This window comes from Thermobia domestica, chromosome 11, assembly GCF_964235325.1.
Source record: "Thermobia domestica chromosome 11, izTheDome1.hap1.1, whole genome shotgun sequence".
NCBI classification, from domain to species: domain Eukaryota; kingdom Metazoa; phylum Arthropoda; class Insecta; order Zygentoma; family Lepismatidae; genus Thermobia; species Thermobia domestica.
Genome location: NC_137464.1, coordinates 147686675 through 147707031, shown reverse-complemented (window position 1 = coordinate 147707031; position 20357 = coordinate 147686675). Strand labels below are relative to the sequence as shown.

At 36.4% G+C, this 20357-nt stretch overlaps 1 protein-coding gene across 1 annotated transcript; it reads left to right on the top strand.

Annotated features, from left to right (window-relative positions):
- The first annotated feature begins 7423 nt into the window (after nucleotides 1-7423).
- Nucleotides 7424-18277, top strand: LOC145665309 (uncharacterized). The gene is made up of 3 exons (XM_081732604.1): nucleotides 7424-7492; nucleotides 16935-17260; nucleotides 17689-18277. The coding sequence occupies exons 1-3, from the start codon at nucleotides 7424-7426 to the stop codon at nucleotides 18275-18277; spliced, it is 984 nt and encodes a 327-aa protein (XP_081588730.1).
- The last annotated feature ends 2080 nt before the right edge of the window (nucleotides 18278-20357 follow it).

Below are 20357 nucleotides of genomic sequence, written 5' to 3'. Positions count from 1 at the left end.
TATTTTACTGAATATATTGAGCTTTCCGAACTTCCGTGCTGTCTGTGTAAGTGTAAGGGATGAGTCCACACTACAGACCAGTGTGCGAATTAACGGATATTTTACAGTGGGATTAAAAAAAAAAAAACTTTTGAGAAGTTAAAATTTATGGGAAACTAATAATTTACAGAAGAAAAGAACTTCCTAAATTTTCTCTAAATTATTTCAGGTTAAGTAGAAAGATAAATATTATCTGCATAGTTTCTTTAATTATATATTAGTTTCCCTAGTCGGGATGTGTAGCGGAAAAAATCAATGTTTGAAATAAATTTATTTACAGTGGCTTTTGTTGACGTAGAGTGTATATGATTTTTACGTGTTTAATTTTATTATACATATGATATATTGACATAAGGGTCAGGAAAATAGCCACTTATCAGTGAACCCTTTTTTGAATAAACTAAATAGTTTCCACACGTCGCGGAACAAGAGCTGGTTCCTTCTTCAGTGGAAGGAAACAATGATGTATATGAAGAGTACGCGTTAAGAACAGTGAAGGTCACATTTTGAATATGCTCAAAAAATATTTTCTCCACACCAAAAGATGCAAAATAGTTGGTGAAAACAGGGCGTAGTCCACTCGCGAATGTACACGTGAGCGAATTACGACGTGTTTTCACCATCTTAATTATACATTTTGGTGCTGAGAAAGAATTTTCTGAGCATTTTAAAACGTGCCCTTCATAGTCCTTCCTGCGAACTCTTCATATGGAATGAAACAAAATGGTGAAGACAGTGTCAACGTTTGGTAACTATTAAGTTGATGCAAGAGAAGATTCACTCATTTTTTATGTTGTTTCTATATTAATGATAATAAGTTACGTGTTTAAAAGTATTTATTTCCATTCGTTATGTTGGAAACAGCAAAACAATTGTACAATATATACCTCTATGCAATGAGTGAAGTTCACGATAAAAAAAAAAAAAAGTTAGGGAATATGTTTTGTGTAAATTTTATTTTAATTATTTTTTTAAAAAATAAAAATGTGAATACTTCAATCTGAAAATGTTTTTATTATATACTGTTTTGTTTAGTCTAAATACTGCATCTCTGAAACACGCTAAATGTCCGACCGCCCTCTTGGATCCGCCATAGATAGAAGTGCGGCAAAACTACTTGCACCAGTGACATTTTGAAAAAATGTCTGATGTATCCGATGTCATTTTCTTCTATTTTCATTAGAAAAACAACTTGAATCCAAAATGGTAGACAAGCATGTAGCGTGCGCCAGAGATGCAGTACATGGCCCTATTCAAATCTGATATGTTGACATATCCATCTGGTGTTAAATCTGTAAAAATTATATGGTCACATCTGGTTTACCGATGTGGGTGGGATCTCCCACCCAGATCTTCCCCATACCCACATTGTCATTTTAGCTTCCATGGTTAACCGATGTAGCTCTATATGGGTCCAACCCAGATCTACAACATGCAATACAAAAGAACATATCCGCACTCAGGTTTGAATAAAACTTTCATATTTAATCATTTAGTGTGAAAAGAAATAGGCTGAGCTCGTACGTTTCGCAATTGTGTATAGAAGCTGGAAGATCAGAAATGTCGCCTATTCTATGTTCCTTGTGAAAAGTACTGGGCGATTCAAATACATTTGAATAGCTCCGTTCTTTTTACAAGGAACATATAGAGCTACATCGATTAAGCATGGGAGCTAGAACGACGATGTGGGTATGGAGAAGATCTGGGTGGTTCAACATAGATTCCACATCGGTCAACCAGGGAGCTAGAACGACGATGTGGGTATAAAGAAGGTCTAGATGGGCCGACATGGATCCCACATAGATCCACATCGATCAACTATGGGAGCTAGAACGAAGATATGGGTTCAGGGAAGATCTGGGTGGTTCAACATAGATCCCACATAGGTCAACTAGGGAGCTCGAACGACGATGTGGGTATGGGGCAGATCTAGATGGGCCGACATTGATCCCACATAGGCCGGTATTGTTCAACCAGGGACCAAGATCGATTATGTTGATATAAGGCAGATCTAGATGGGGCTACATGGATTAATGTGGGGCCAACATTGATCTGGAAGAATCCACATGGGACCCACATAGATCAACATCGACGCCGATGTCGATCGACATAGATTTGCCGATATTGGCCAATGTCGAAAAAATGTTTGCCATTCTGCATCGATCGTCATCGACAGCGACATCGATCCCACCAAAAATTCCCATGTTGATCGACATCGGCCCATCAACTGTGCTACTGGGGAAAGATTAGTTAAAAAAAAATACATTTGGAATAAAAGGAGGAGAAACTGGTGAGAATCTGCAAAAAAAAAAAAATAATAATAATAATAAATAAATAAATAAATAAAAATAAATAAATAAAAATAAAAAAATAAAACTTACAAATGTAAGTGATTGGCAGCAATAATGAAAAACTTATTAGAAACCGGAAATTAATTATGGGGATGACAGGCAAGAGGATGTGATAAAAAGAGTCGTGATATAAAATGAGATGAGAAAGCCCAGTTCATTGTATCGTTAGTAAGTCCTTCGTAGTATTTTATCTTCAGTGATTATTGTGTTCAGGAATCAAAGTGCACGAGAATTTAAATTCATTATTATAATAAAAGAATAGCAGAATATATACCTAAACGAGCCGGTATATATACTTAACGTGCAAAAAACTCATACAGATCCTAAATACTAACAGACACATGTAATTTGCAAACAGCTTTACAAAACAAACTGAAATTAAATTTTGTATCCACTACAAACACAATATCAAATGATCCAGAGTGAACAGAATCTTTTGCCCTTCTAATTTTTGGCGTTTGGGTAAAAGGAAGAGCGAGGGATGGAGAGGGAGGGTAGGGTGAGAACATGGCAACACCGGCTTGTCAGAGAGAAAGTGGGGAGTATTCAGAGTGCCTAAGTGACCCTAGCGGCACGCAGAAATTGGTGTTCAGACATAACGTCATTTGTGTCGTACTAAACCTATCCGCATTTCTTTTCACGCCAGAAACACCACATTTCCTAAATTTTACGGGCTTATGAGGCTAGGAGATATCAAATTGTTGAGTACAAGGGCATATTATGACACTAAAATACTAGTTTTGTTGAAATATTATTAAAAAAACATTAGTAGGAGATAAAAAACAATACAATCAATAATTTCAAGAAGAGAAAAAAACACAGAAAGGAAGCACCTTAGATCGAACCTACGACCCCTAATATAGCTCTCTCACACGTTAGCACTACACCATCCTTGCAACTGCGAAAGATGGTATTAAAATCTAACTTTAGAGAACTAAACATCTGCTTGTAGATGGCAGCACAAGTAGGTATATGGATTTTCGGGCGTGAAAAGAAAATATGTATCCAGTCCATATTGAAGAGTGCTTTAGTCAGATCTGTGCAGGCGCAACTGCCCAGGCCTTAGAATATATACTGTATATACAGAGTGTCTGGAAAATAGTGGACAAAAAGTATACCACCGTGTAGGGGACATAAAAACAAGGAAAAAGTCCTCTTCAACTTTGGTCAAATCCACTGACGCAAATCCCAGGGGGGACGAGGGGGACATGTACCCCCAATCTGGGAGCTGGGGGGGACTGTCACCCCCAATAATCTGACGTGAAAAGTGCATTTTGGGATAAGTGTGGTGATTTGTGTTCGACTGCCCAAAAAGAATATAAGATGAAATTGATTTCTCTTGGCTTTTCCATCTTTCAAACTGAACTTCGCGCTGTAGTGCGTTTAGTAGTCTCATCAATATGTATTAACTCCACTTCTGCTACTTGGGCACAAATTGCAAAAAAATACCGAGGAGAATATGATCCTCTCCTCATGCTGGAAAGTTGTCTCAGCGGTAGGTACAGGCACAAATTCCGCGGAAATGAAGGGACATGCCCCCCCCCCCCCAACTTTGGAACTGGAGGCTATCCAAATAATCCGATTTGAAAGTGATTTTTGCTGATCAGTGTGATGATTTGTGTCCGACTGCCACAAAGGAAAGTGAGATGAAGTTGGTTTCTCTTGGCTTTTCCATTTTTAATTAAAATAAAGGTATGCGAGTATGCGTGACGTAACCTCTTGTGAAATCTTATCTCCTCCTCTCCCCTAGACCCTAACATATGAAGAGTATATAAACTACCCAATGTCAGTAGAACCCATCTTTTCAGTAAATGCGCATTTAATCTATTTGTAGTATCAACCTAGGTATCTACTCATGCTTCGTAAGCTAACTAACTCTATGGCCTATGGAATCCGGAGGTTCGATGCCGCGTTCACAAAAGCTCTCCATTGGCTTCTATCTTTAGCCAACCGGATCCAGTTTCTACTTTGAATTCCTTTTTCTGTGAGACCCATCTTAATATTGTCCTCCCATCTGCTCCTTGGTCTTCCTAATGGTCGTTTTCCGATTGGTCTTCCAGTCCAGACTTTGAAACAATCTTCCAGTCCAGACTTTCTTCCATCCTAGCTACATGACCTGCCTACCTAAGGCTCCTAGAATTGATGACCCTAACAATGTTCGGTAATCCGTATAAATTATGTGTAGTTCGTCGTTGTGAAGTTTCCGCCATTCCCCATTCCCCTTCCTCTTGGGTCCCAATATTCGTCTCAGGATTTTGTTCTCAAATACTTTCAGTCTATGTTCTTCCCTCAGAGTAAGAGACCATGTTTCACAACCACAACAGACATGATTATCGTTTTATATATTGTAAGCTTCAAATTCCTCGACAAAATTGGCGATGACAAGAGATTTTGAACTGAATAGTAACAGGAATTTCCTGTTTTTAGTCGACATTTAATTTCTTCTTGAATATGATTTTCGATTGTTAATATTGATCCTTGCTATTTGAAAGTATCCACTTTATCAAAAGTATTATTTAATATTTTAACGCATCCATAATTTGCCGTATTGGGGTCCCGACGCACTTCCATGTATTTAGTTTTCTATGCATTTACTTCTAAATCCATTTCCCTGCAAGCGTTTATTAAGACTTCTGCATTTTTTTCTAATGTTCTTCTATCATCCCCTATTAAATTTACATCATCAACGTACGACATAACCTGGTGAACACCGTTCAACTGTAGGCCCTGGTTGTTATCTTTGATTTTCCTTATAGCGTATTCCAGGACAAAATTGAATAATAATGGCGACAACGCATCTCCTTGTTTCAGGCCATTCTCGGCGTGAAAGCTCGTGGACAAAACTTTTCCTGCTCGGACTTTACTTTGGGATTCATTTAAACATTCCTTAATTAATCTAATTAGCTTTTACGGTATTCCAAAATTCTTTAAGAACGTTGTATAATGTTTCTCTCCTAACCGAGTCGTAAGCCTTTGTACAATCAATAAATAGTTGATGTACCGGGGTATTTTATTCCCACTTCTTTTCGAGTACTTGGCGAATGGTAAATATTTGGTCGATAGTTGAATGATTTCGTCTAAATCCGTTCTGATAATCCCCATTTCATCTGCTTATGGGGTCAATCTTGCTAATAGAATGATTAAAGGATTTTATGGGATGTTGGCAGAAAAGAGATGCCTCGATAATTATTACAGTCAGTTTTGCCGCCTTGCTTGTGGATTGGAGCAATGATTGATTCTTTCCACTCTTGTTGCAATTCTTCCTTGTTCCAGATAAGGAGGATGAGTTTGTGTATCTTATTCCACAATTTTCCCTTTCCAGCTAAAATTAGCTCAGCCGGAATTTCGTCTACAGCCGGAGATTTGTGTTTCTTTAATTATTTCTTTATAGCGATTTCTACTTCTATTCGTTTGGGTTCTGGAATATACGGTTCTGCGGTGTGTACGTATCTCCCTTTCTCCATGCACATTAGTTTTTGGCTGCGTGTTAAGCAAATCGTCAAAGAAATCTTTCCATCTATTTAAAATGCTATCTGTATTAGTGAGAACTGTTCCGTCAGTTTTCTTTAATATAGGCACGAGTTTGGTAGCCTTTCTTAAATTCGTTGATCCCTTTATACATGTCCCGAATGTTTTTATTTTTATTATTATCTTCAAGTTCCTTAATTTTAACTCTCAAAAAATTGCGGTTCTTTGTTTTAAAAATTTTGGAAGTTTCCCACCTGATGTCTACGAAATTTTGTGTAGTTATTTCATTCGGATTTTGTAGCCAACGTAATTTTGCCTGTTTTCTCTTCTCTGTTAGTTTAATGCATTCCTGGTCGAACCATGGTTTGTTCCTACGTATTTCCGCGTGTTCCAATTTTTCTTTTGAGAGAGGGTGCTTCGTAAGCAAAGAAAAGAATTTAATTGCTGGAATATTTTTCTCCATAATCTTAAGGTTACATCTGTTAACTAAAGAGTATATGACATGCGTCAGATTTCTATAACGACTCCTGTAATGCTATTGAGATTATCATCATTTTGCTCAAATAAGAGTATTGTTGTGTCATAGGCATACATAATTGATATTCTATCTTCATAGTTTTGGACAAGTCATTATTTATATTATTATGTTATTATAAAACAATTTTAACGTCGATCTTTGTGGATGCCTAATTAGAAACATACTAATTATAAATATGCATGTATTCAGATTTCAGAATGTGTTCACGGCAGTGATTTGTAATACTGATGTGTACTACTACTTCATCTACATTGCCTAATATATAATACACTCTAGAACAGGTTCACCTCAGAAATCAGATGCATCTACCGTAATGTGAGTTTCATCTCCCTTCCCTAGAATAAGCCTCAAATCTGCACGAATCCCAATGTTGAAGAAAACCAATGGCGTATTTAGGATTTGGTTTCGAGGGGCTATGCCCAACACAGGAAAGGAAGTGGGAAATTGCCCACATGAGTTTGAGAAATAAATATATTTTAATTTATGCATAAATTGAAGTTATAATGGTAAGAATTGCAGACCGATAAATCCTATATGATATGATACAAAAATTTAGGAATGAATCTAACTCTTTATTCTATTCATACAAGAAACAGGAAGCATGATCTTGGCCTACATAATTTCCCGGCCTAATTATTCCCCCGTTCTCATTTTCTTTAATTCAAACATTTCCTTCTTTTAATAATAACTAAACGATATAATTTTTCCTTTGTTATAATAACTAAAGTCCCGTCATGTTGATATCGGCGCAAGTTTGTGTGGATATCACCAGTTTCGCTTATCAACTCCTCTTACCCCCCCCCCCCCTTCCCCAATGTTGAAGACAGATTTGCGCCGATGGTCAAATCCTACTAGTTTCGGAGATATAAGGCGCCGAAGCCGTGGGATAATGAACTTTGGACCCCCCATAGCTCCTCTACTATGAGTGATAGAGTGGATGTTCTTTGTCTCTTGTAACAAGTTTGAATAAGGTCTATTCAAATTGCTATATTTCATAGTTGTGCACTGACGCATAACGGAGATCTTAATGGTAGCGGCATTTGCTCACAAAGGCCTTTGTGGTTACATACCGCTTCCGTTCGTATCTCCATTATGTGTTAGTGCACAATTATGAAATATAGCATTTTGAATAGACCTTATTCAACTTGTTACAAGAGACCAAGAACATCCACTCTATCACTCATAGTGGCAGAACTATGGGCGTCCAAAGTTCTTTTTCACACGGCTTCGGCGCCTTATATCTCCGAAACTAGTAGGATTTGACCAAAGTTAAGAGTACATTTCTTCTTGTTTTGATGTCCCTTACACGGTGGTATACTTTTTGTCCGCCATTTTCCGCCATATATATACAGACTGTTCCATAATTCGTGTAATTTTCTACAGCACTGGGAGAAGGTGAAGTTTTCATACTATTAATGTAAAATTTTGCGCTCTTATTGAGAAATATCTGAATTTTTCGAATTTATAAAGGAAATTAGAGAAAATTGCTGTCCAGCTCCCCGTTTGGGGGTGTAAACACAAAATTTCATTATCCTTATGGGAGATTCAATGTTAAATTTTGGAAGCAGTTTTCTCCAATAATTATTCGTAAAGATTTTGTGGCAAATGAGTTGTATTTGTTATAAAATGCAAAAACACTCACTCACAAAGCTAGTAAAGCAGTCTCAAACATTATTTTGGGAAGGTCCCCTTTTGGGGTGCAAGGGGCTTAAAAAGATGGTGGGTGATGTGTTACCAAAATCCCAAAATTTATTTTCGGAGTGCCAGTAACCGTCAGATTAATCACGAATGGCACAGAATTAATGCTTGTATGCTCCTTACATGTAAGAGTAACTGATAATGGGGCTAATCACCATAAATATCCTTAGTAGGGACACACGAGAAGAAGGCATTTTTTGTTAATTAATGTGAAATTTTTCGTCATTGTAGCGAAAGAGTATGCGTTTTTGAAATCTGGAATGCCATTTTGGTAACGCACCGCCTTAAGGGGGTACAGGGGGCAAAGCATTAGATGATGGATCTTTATAAAAGTTCAAAATTTTGTTCCGAAAATGCCAGTGAGCGTCAGATTTTTCACTAATGTCACAGAATTAATATTCTAATGCTCCTTGCATGTGCCAGTGACTTATGTGGGGCTATAGCCCTCTTTCAAAAATAAGAAAATCACCATAAATATTCTTAGTAGGGACATACGAGAAGAAGGTACTTTGTCATTTCATGTGAAATTTGGTGTCGTTGTAGTAAAAAAGTATGCGTTTTTCATATCTGGAATGTTATTTTGGTAGCCACTGCCTTAGGAGGGCACAGGGGGCGAAGCATTAGATGATTGATCTTCATATAAATTCAAAATTTTGTTCGGAAAATACCAGTGTGATTCAGATTATTCACAAATGTCACAGAATTAATATTCTAATGCTCCTCTCATGTGCCAGTGACTTATATGGGGCTATAGCCTCCTTTCAAAAATTAAAGAAAATCACCATAAATATCCTAAATATTGACATACGGGAAGAATGATTTTTTTCTCAATGTGAAACTCGGCGTCGGGTTAGCAAAAAGTTATGCGTTTACCAAATCTGGAATATTATTTTGGTAATGTACCGCATTATGGGACACAGGGGGTGAAGCATAACCTATTGGATCTTTATAAAAATTTCAAAATGTATGTTGGAAAATCCAGTGTATGTCAGATTGATCACAAATAATGCAAATCAATATTCCGATGCTCCTTGCATGTGCCACTGACTGATATTGAGCTACAGACCTCCTTTCAACAATTACATTAAATTTTTATTATAAATATCCTTAGTAGCGACATACGGAAGAAGCTATATTTTGTCAATTAATGTGAAATTAGGCGTTGTGATAGTAAAAATCTGGAATATTTTGACAATAGGAGGAACAGGGCACGGAGGGTAATTTGGTACCTTTGGGAACTATAAGGGGAGAACTGATAGACATTCCAAATTTTATTTTGGGAGTGCTCATGAGTGTCAAATTAGTTGCAAGATGCACAGAATTAATACTCTATACTGCTTTTATGTACTAGTGACTACAGTTACTGGTACAGTTACAGTTATGTTACTACAGCTATCTTTGAAAAGCATCATAAATTCAATATGAGTATTCTTACGCAAAGATCTACTGGCAGAAGCAGTTTTTAAAATGTGACATTTGGCATTATTTTAGAAAAAAATGTTTGTGACAATAAGATAATACCCATGTGTGGATTTCTTTTAGGGGCGTGGACTTAGAATTTCTTTTGCATAATGGGAGTGTCACATGGGTAAATTTGCATTTTTAGTTAGAAAATACAATAACACTCTTTCGCTTGTACCTATGATGGTGCACGCGTCTGGAATTTTATTACGACAATTCTTCCTTATTGGGCAACATAAAGCAAAGAATTGTCCAGAGCGTGGAGAAGGTGTTCACAGTGGCTCTAGTAAATCGCATTAATTCATTCATGTCTTGCACGTTCACGAGGGTATTCTGAATAAAAGTAAGTTCATTTTATCTGTCTTACACTTAGATTAATGGAATCTTTAAGCAGTTTAGTTAATGACAAATGAGCCAAAAGAAAAGTGTTGTTTTTAGAAAGGGATAATATGTTTTCTTGGGTTTATGGTATATCCTGACTCAACCTAATCCTTATTCCTCGCGAGACATTTTTTTTACTACAACCATGTGTCCATAGTATACGATTTCCTGACATGCTTACATGTGCAGTATACGAGTGGGCTACTGCGTGGAAAGTGGGATCACACAGTTATTGTGGAAGAAATTGGAAAAAGATATGCTTTTTCTATGAATAAAGAAAACAATATCTTAATTTTTAAAATATTATTTCTCATTAGGATTTTTTCGTTCGTGGTACTTGCGGCATTTTCCATTGTCATTTTGCGTTCTATTTCGAGCTGGTTTGCTTAAGTGTGCCGAAAATATGCTGGTGACTTTATGTGTGATTTTATGCTATAAGAAGAGTCCAATTTGGTTTTTAAAAACGCAAAATTCTTTGAATTTATTCCAGTGATGCCAAAGAAACGAAACTATATCCTTAATCTGTTACACTGACAGACGATATTCATTTACACTAGATTCGATTTTTTTCTAAAAAAATCAAAACATTCTTCTACAATAATGACAGATTGCACAATAATTGTAAAGCATATTTACCTCCTTTCCGTACGTCCCACCTAAGGATATTTACCCTAAATTATGTGATTTTTGGAAGGGTGGCTGTAGCCCAATATCAGTCACTGGCACATGCAAGGAGCATCGGAATATTAATTTTGAATTATTTGTGATCAATATGACACACTGTATTTTCTGAAAAAAAAAATTGAAATTTTTATAAAGATCCATTGGTTATACTTCACCCCCTGTGCCCCCCTTAAGGCAGTACACTACCAAAATAATATTCCAGATTTGATAAATGCATAACTTTTTGTTAACCCGACGCCGAGTTTCACACTAAGGATATTTATGATGATTTTTTTTTTTAATTTTTGAAAGGGGCCTATAGCCCCATATAAGTCACTGACCATGCAAGGAACATTAGAATATTAATTCTGTGACATTTGTGAATAATCTGACGCGCACTGGCATTTCCCGAACAAAATGTTGAATTTTTATAAAAATCCATCATCAGATGCTTCGCTCCTTATCCCCCCCTAAGGCGGTGGTTACCAAAATAACGTTCCAGATATGAAAAACGCGTGCTTTTTTCCTACGACGACGCCAAATTTCACATTAATTGACAAATAATACATTTTTCTCGTATGTCTCTACTAGGGATATTTATGGTGACTTTTTAAATTTTGAAAGCGGGTTATAGCCCCATAAAACTCACTGGCACATGCAAGGAGCATTAGAATATTAATTATGTGATATTAATAAATAATCTGACGATCACTGGCATTTCCGGAACAAAATTTTGAATTTTTATAAAGATCCATCATCTAATGCTTCGCCCCCTGTGCCCCCCTAAGACGGTGCGTTACCAAAATAGCATTCCAGAATTTAAAAACACATACTCTTTCGTTACAATGACGAAAAATTTCACATTAATTAACAAAAAATACCTTCTTCTCGTATGTCCCTACTAAGAATATTTATGGTGATTTTCTTATTTTTGAAAGAGGGCTATAGCCCCACATAAGTCACTGGCACATCCAAGGAGCATTAGAATATTAATTCTGTGACATTAGTGAAAAATCTGACGCTCACTGGCATTTCCGGAACAAAATTTTGAATTTTTATAAAGATCCATCATCTAATGCTTTGCCCCCTGTACCCCCTTAAGGCGGTGCGTTACCAAAATGGCATTCCAGATTTCAAAAACGCATACTCTTTCGCTACAATGACGAAAAATTTCACATTAATTAACGAAAAATACCTTCTTCTCGTATGTCCCTACTAAGGATATTTATGGTGATTAGCCCCATTATCAGTTACTCTTACATGTAAGGAGCATACAAGCTTTAATTCTGTGCCATTCGTGATTAATCTGACGGTTACTGGCACTCCGAAAATAAATTTTGGGATTTTGGTAACACATCACCCACCATCTTTTTACGCCCCTTGCACCCCAAAAGGGGGCCTTCCCAAAATAATGTTTGAGACTGCTTTACTAGCTTTGTGAGTGAGTGTTTTTGCATTTTGTAACAAATACAACTCATTTGCCACAAAATCTTTACGAATAATAAAATTTTTTTGAAGTTGAATTTTGTCAAACAGTGTTATTGGAGAAAACTGCTTCCAAAATTTAACATTGAATCTCCTATAAGGAAAAGGAACTTTTGTGTTTACACCCCCAAAAGGGGGAATAAGCAGCAATTTTTCCCAATTTCCTTTAGAAATTCAAAAAAATTCAGATATTTCTCAATAAGAGTGCCAAATTTTACATTAATAGTGTGAAAACTTCATCTTCATTCCACCATTTCGTTCATTTCTCATTATCACCGTCTCCTTTGGCCTAACCAGCATAACCCTGGGATATAAAACTTAAAGATTTCATTTCACTTTTCCTTCCGAAAAAAATCCTGCGTACATGCTTATATTTCAATTATCTTTTATGAAAATGCTGTTCTACTCAAAAGTGTAGGGTTTGAAGTCTGAACATTGGGAGCTAATTGTGCTCATTATTATTATTATTATTATTATTATTATTATTATTATTATTATTATTATTATTATTATTATTATTATTATTATTATTACTAGTAGTAGTAGTAGTAGTAGTAGTAAAAATAAAAACGTCCGGGACATGTATAAGGGAACCAATGAATTTAAGAAAGGCTATCAACCTCGTGCTTATATATTAAAGAAATCTGACGGTACAGTTCTCACTGACACGGATAGCATCTTAAATAGATGGAAAGATTTCTTTTGACGATTTGCTTAACACGCAACCAAAAACTAGTGTGCGTGGATAAAAGGAGATACACACCGCAGAACCGTATATTCCAGAACCCAAACGAATAGAAGTAGAAACCGCTATAAAGAAATTAAATAACACAAATCTCCGGGTGTTGATGAAATTCCGGCTGAGTTAATTTTAGCTGGAGGCGAAAAATTGTGGAACAAGATACACAAACTCATTCTCCTTATCTGAAACAAGGAAAAATTGCCACAAGAGTGGAAAGAATCAATCATTGTTCCAATTCACAAGAGAGGCGACAAAACTGACTGTAATAATTATCGATTCATTTCTCTTCTGTCAACATCCTATAAAATCCTTTCAAATATTCTATTAGCAAGACTGACCCCATACGCAGATGAAATTATTGGAGATTATCAGTGCGGATTTAGAGGAAATCAATCAACTATTTACCATTCGACAAATACTCGAAAAAAGTGGGAATACAATACCCCGGTGCATCAACTATTTATTGATTTTAGAAAGGCGTACGACTCGGTTAGGAGAGAAACATTATACAATGTTCTTACAGAACTTGGAATACCGAGAAAGATAATTAGATTAATTAAAATATGTTTAAATGAATCCCAAAGTAAAGTCCGGGTAGGAAAATTTTTGTCCACGAGCTTTCACGTCGAAAATGGCCTGAAACAAGGAGATGCGTTGTCGCCATTATTATTTAACTTTGTTCTGGAATACGCTATAAGGAAAATCAAAGATAGCAGCCAGGGCATAGAGTTGAACGGTTTGCTCCAGGTTATGGCATATGCTGATGTAAATTTAGTAGGGGATGTTGGGATAACAATAGAAAGAAATGCAGAGATCTTATTAAACGCTTGCAGGGGCATGGGTTTAAAAGTAAATGCAGAGAAAACTAAATACATGGAGGTGCGTCGGGACCGTAATACAGCAAATTATAGATGCGTTAAAATATTAAATAATACTTTTGATAAAGTGAATAGTTTGAAATATCTAGGATCAATATTAACAGAGGAAAATCATATGCACGAAGAAATTAAATGTCGACTAAAAGCAGGGAATTCGTGTTACTATTCGGTTCAAAATCTCTTGTCGTCGCGAATTCTGTCGAAGAATTTGAAGCTTAAAATATACAAAATGATAATCATGCCTGTTGTTTTGTATGGCTGCAAAACATGGTCACTTACTCTGAGGGAAGAACATAGACTGAAAGTATTTGAGAACAAGATCCTGAGACGAATATTCGGACCCAAGAGGAACGGGAATGGGGAATAGCGGAAACTTCATAACGAGGAACTACATAATTTATACGGTTTACCCAACATTGTTAGGGTCGTCAAGTCTAGGAGGCTTAGGTGGGCGGGCCATGTAGCTAGAATGGAAGAAAGTAGAAACGCTTTCAAAGTCTTGACTGGAAGACCGATCGGAAAACGACCATTAGGAAGACCTAGGCGCAGATGGGAGGACAATATTAAGATGGATCTTGCAGAGATTGGAATCCAAAGTAGAAACTGGATGCAGTTAGCTAAGAACAGAAGTCAGTGGAGAGCTTTTGTGAACGCGGCATTGAGCCTTCGGGTTCCATAGGCCATAGAGTTAGTTAGTTAGTTAGTTATTATTATTATTATTATTATAAGTAATAGTAGTACCCTGAAAAGTATGCAACTAACTTGCCAACTTTTTAACCATTGTGAACGTGAGGTCTAGCGTACCGCCATCTTTATTATATATATATATATATATATATATATATATATATATATATGGAGAGAGAGAGAGAGGGAGAAAGATATATACATGATCGAAAATGCCGGTCGAATATATACTTTTCGGGGTCCCTGAGATGAACAGAACATGCCGTTTAAATCCACAAATTCAGTCCCATTAGCACTCTTAAGAGGGGACGGGAACAGGTAAAGGTCATTGAAAATTACCGACATTAGTGTCGAGTTCATACTCTTGGGGCTCGGTAAGTTCATTGGTGACAGTTTTGGTGCCCTTTATGTCCAAAATGAAACGTATTCTTTCCGTGCAAGCTATTAGGCTAGTCTGTAATAATAACGAACGGAAAGTTTCACATATTCAACCCTTTAATATATTTCTCGGTGATCAAATTTACTCACTTCTGCGTTATATGTGTGTATGTGTAAATAAGATCATATCTCTTTTTGAGTTATTCGAAAAATATACAAATAATATACAGGGAAGATTTTACCAGAAATCCGAAAACTAAAAAAGTAAAATTAAAACCTGTTTCTTTAAGTATTTTTCCGTTAGCGAAATACATTGTATATACAGTAGGACGTCGATAATCCGAACGTCAAAAATCCGAACGCGGTCCCTAGAAGCTTTTTACATTTTGTCTTAATATAACGCTAGCGATAAACAAACAATAGTGTGTCCGTCGACGTTGTGTTAAGTCAGTGTTTTTACAAAAGTTCATTCATACGTAATTGTTCGTCATACATATTTTTATTTTTTTAATTTTCTATAAATTTTAAATGTGACTTACAAGATTTAGTGTAATTTAGTGTACGAGCAGGTTCTTCAGAAACATTAAATGTAAGTAGCCTTTCGTGCGGTATTGTAATTACTGTATGTATTGAATAACCACTGTATCGATAGAAGAACATATCGTACAGTATATGTAAGTCTAAATGCCATTTTCTTGGTCATTTTCGAAAATCCGAACTACCTGTGGTCCCAATTAGTTCGGATTTTCGACTTCCTACTATATATGCTGCAGACAGGTTACAGCAAATAAGATGACTAGCATCAGGCCAAGAAATAGGTTTTTTAAACTATATTTTCCTGCTTTGCTAATATTTCCAAACAAATGATTTTTTCTAATGGATTCAAAATTCCCGGAAATTTTATATAGAACAAAGAATACATCTCTATAAAATACATGTTTGATTTAACGTATTAACTAAAATGATTCTGGCCCCGTTATTTTAACACTTCCTTGCCATCAAGGGGGGGAACTTCATAAGATTGCTCAAGATAATTTTAATTCGTCTATTCTAATTAAGCTAGGATTATATTTTAGTTTCTTTTGTACCCATAACTCCGTTCTATCACGGTGCTAACTTTGAAGTGTTTGGATGAGTTGTGCACAAAATTTCCCTATTCTAATACAAGAAACATAAGTACTCAATCATCTTAACTCTAAACTAGTAAGTAGAAAATAGTTTTAATTTTGAAAGCATAATATAATAAAATATTCGAAAATTTCAATTTTACCCAAATTTTCCGTTTTCTTCCTAGTTTGGGAAAACCATAAAAAACTGTTTTTTTACTCAAAGTTTCCCTTTTTTCCCAGGCCTTCACAACACTAGTCTGAACACACAGAGCACCGAACACTCCTAACAATGGGCCTCCGCAGCCAACGACCCATTCATGTGCGAATGTTAACACCACGATATCGGCAACTACGACTGAAAGGAACACATGACCATCACCACTGGACCTTGGCATAGTGGCAGAGCGTTGCATTGTCTGATGAATCCCGATAACTTCTTCATCATGACGATGGGACGGTGCAAATCCGTTGTATTCCAAGGGAACAGCTCCTTGACACCTGTACTGCGGGACGGAGACAAGCTGGCTGCGGCTGGGAACATTCACGTGAGCATCCATGAGTCTAGTGGAGCCCGAGCAAGGCACCATGACGGCCGAGGCGTATCCCACACTGCTTGCAGACTACGCACACCCCTTCAAGACGACCATGTTTCCCACATATTTTCGAGTCGAGACACGAGTCGAGACAACATTTTCTCGAGACGGGCTTAAATCTCGACTCGACTCGACTCGTGCGCATCCCTATTTGAAACGTATATTGGATATAGTTGTTTTTCTTGGACGACAAGGATTAGCTTTTCGAGGGAAGCGCGAAGAAGCAGCCGCTGATTTCAACAACAAAAAAGTTAATCATGAAAATTTCTTAGAATTGGTTTTATTGGTATGCAAGTATGATGATATTTTAAAGAACCATGTTTCAGAGGCGCTTATGAAGAGTTAAAACAGAAGATTGCGCCAAGACAAGTGTGGTGAAGGAATTTCACAAGTAAGAGGCTCATTAGTAACTTTTTTGTCGAAGATATTTGTCAAGAAGTTAGTAACCTATCTTGTTCTTCAGATTCAAACTAATAGTGTTAACGAAATAAAGCAGGCTGGTGCATTTAGTGTTGAAGTTGACTGTGCCCAGGACATTACTGTTATTGAACAGTTAGTATTGTGTGTTCGGTATGTGCTCCATGGTAAAGTAAGAGTGAAACTTCTGAAACTAATTCCTGTCGATAAAGCTACTGGACTGGGTCTTTACAAACAGATTGAGGATGAACTTAGTAAGTTGAAACTGTCAACGTCGCATATTGTAGGCTGTTCTTTTGATGGTGCAGCTAACATGAGTGGCCAGTATAACGGTGTCCAAGCACAACTCAAAAAACTTAATCCGAATGTTCAGTATGTGCATTGTCTCGCGCATGTTCTAAATTTGGTAATGATAAATGCAACAGAATGTTGCAAAGTCGCAAAAGACTTTCTTAGGTTACTTCAAATGACAGTTACTTTCATCTGCGATTCATATAAAAGAATGCAAGTGTGGATTAAGCAAAAAAAAAAAAAAAAAAAAAACTCAAGTGGTAGACAGCTACTTCGCTGATTACAAAACATAAATCTGACAAGGTGGTGGAGTAAAGATCGAGCTCTAAAGAGTGTCTTTGATGATTTTTCGACACCTTTGCAAGATCGGAAGAGGTTCATGACGCAGCTTCAAATATTGGTCGATTGCAAATATAAGTCGATTTTCAAGCAGAAGTCACATTTAAAGCCAAGTGTTTGGTTCAGAACTGGTGTAAATTTGAAAATATTCTTGTGGCTTTTGTTTTCAGCCAACTTTTTCACCTATGTACACCTACTTCGCAGTATTTGCAAAAATCTGGTTTGGATTATCTAACGGCTACAAAAATGATTTGTACGTTACAATCAGACTTAAAGCAAAAACGGAACGTGTTTTGTTCTATTGAAACTAAAGCTATGGAGTTTGCAAAGGACTTGAAAAGACAATTGAAGGATGCAGGATACGATGTTGCAGTTGAAACTTCTCTCCTTGCAAAGAGAATACCAGTAACAACTCTTCAAGCAGACGAGCTTTCCCATGATGATGCAAGAATTTTAGATTCTCCATCAAAAGTGTTTCAGATAAACGTTTTCAATGTTATTTTCGATACTGCAATTGAGCAATTACATTCTCGGTTTATCTGCAATGACAGCCTCATGAGGAACATTGCATGGCTGGATCCTACCCGTTTCCATGAGATAAGTATTTTAAAAGAACTACCTGATTCAGCTCTCAATACTCTACCACATTATTGCAAAGTGGAAAGAGAACAAATTCAAGAGGAACTGTTCCAATTTGCTCGTCATTATAGGGAATATAATCCACCAATATGTAAAAAAGCAGGATATTTTAAGAAATGAGCATGGCAGCGAGCAATATGCTCATAGTAGTGGAAAAGAGGAAAATGAAGAAGAGGAAGATAATGAAACTGTGAGTGAGGAGGAAGATGAATGGAAATGCAAACCTGCAAGACAGCGTAAAGTGTGTCTAGTTTGTGCACTGCACCTGCTTCACGAATTAAATCTTTATGGTCCAATATATCCATCGTTGTATAAAGCGTATAAGTATGTTCTAACTCTATCGTGTACCCAAGTATCATGTGAAAGAATTTTCTCGATTATGAAAGTGATCAAAAATCGGTTGCGTTCATCGCTTGGATAAGATTTGTTGGAAGACTTTATTCTTTTATACATAGAAAGATCATATACGTTTGATTACGACAAAGTGATTGACGATCTTGTATCTCGCTCCAAAGAATTAGGTAGATATTTGAAATTGTGAGTGTAACTGGGACATAATGAAGATATTAATATTAGGATACATTTCTGGCATTCATATTAATATTATATTAGGTTACAGTATGCAATTCAGTAGAAAATTTTAACCAATTTGATATTAGAACTGATTTATGAGGAAAGAAACTTACATTATTTCTATCAGTGCTTTAATTATTTAGTGCTTCAAAGTTGACTTGAGATTAGTTTTTACTTACTGCACAAGTATATATTTTGGGTTTTCTAAAACATGACACCCATTTGTTTAAATAAGTGGTTTAAATTCATTACATAAAACACAATAGCACTATATAAATAACTAAAAGCACGAATTCCGGTATTGTGTGTTTACAATAAAAATGATAATGCAAATTACACACTTGTATGAGTTTCTATTAAAATGTTCCTACTTCAGATTTTTTGTAATTAATGTTTTGCTTTTGTATGAATATATGGGATACTATTTATGGGTTCGAAGATGGACTTTTATATGTAACACATATGAAGAATACAAAGTACATGTTTTACATTTTTATACAGTGGGCCCTCATTTCAGTTTAGCACGGTGGGCCCTATGGTTACTAGTCCGCCCCTGGATCAATATTTATTGAAACGAAAAATTATAGTTGAATGAACCAGTTCCGGTCTTAGTAGAGAGTAGGGATGGCCAGATCCGGATACTTTTGGATCCGGATATCCGGATCCACTTGGGTCCGGATCCGAGATTTCGGATCTTGGATCCGGATCCGAAATTTCGGATCTTAGATCCGGATCCGAAAAAACGGATCTTGGATCCGGATCCGAAAATCCGGATCTTCGATCCGGATTCGAAACTCCGTGTCAGAAAATTCGGGTGTTCCGAATCAGCAAAATTTTCGAAATTATTGACAAAGTGATTTTCATTCCTATGCTTAAAATAAGATTTTAAGACACTTTTGGTATCTGATCGTGTGACAGCCTTGCGTTCTCTTCATTCTGTTGATATTTGGTTTTCGTTCCTTAATATGTCACAATTACTCCAAATTTGATTGAGTAAAACTGTCGAGTTAGGTGAGAGCAATCTCATTGTCAGATTAGATTCTAGTGGAAATACTTGACCGAAAAGGTAGTAAATCTTTTTTAAAGCTGTCGTCCTGATGGAAATTTGTCCTTTGTTTTCTGTAACACTAGTCAAATGCTGGGATGAAACCTTAGTCTCAAGCCCAAGCTTCTTCATTAGACTCTGGCTGCTTACTTTTCTAATTCTTTCTGAGTTATTGTGGTCACTGAATGAGGCCATTTCCTAGTCGTGATGGGCTAGGCCATTGCTAATAGAACAGCCCATAAAATATAGATCAAATCAAATTAAGGAGCAACTTCCTTTTCTTGCTCTTGATGAGCTTTTTTTTCTTTCTTTAAAAATACGTTTCTCTGTCACCGTACCACTCCAATTAGAATTAAGAATTGTAGTAGAGAGGAAGTTCTAAATGGCAATTAATGTATCAAAATCAATGTATTAATGTACTGTATGTGTATACAAAATACCATATGGAGCCTCGAGCAGTAACACGTATCTTTGTAATTAGTAATCCACTACTATTAACTCTGCATAGGTTGTATAAGGAGCTATATCATTCATGTAAACACGTAGGCGGATGCAGGGTGAGGGCGAAAAGTCGTTCGCCCC

Coding starts and splice junctions, on each gene's coding strand:
- LOC145665309 (XM_081732604.1), top strand. CDS start 7,424: ATGGTAGCGGCATTTGCTCACAAAGGCCTTTGTGGTTACATACCGCTT. Junction 7,493..16,934: donor CGTTCGTATCTCCATTATGT/GTTAGTGCACAA, acceptor CTTGTTCTTCAG/ATTCAAACTAATAGTGTTAA. Junction 17,261..17,688: donor AAACTTAATCCGAATGTTCA/GTATGTGCATTG, acceptor TTTTGTTTTCAG/CCAACTTTTTCACCTATGTA.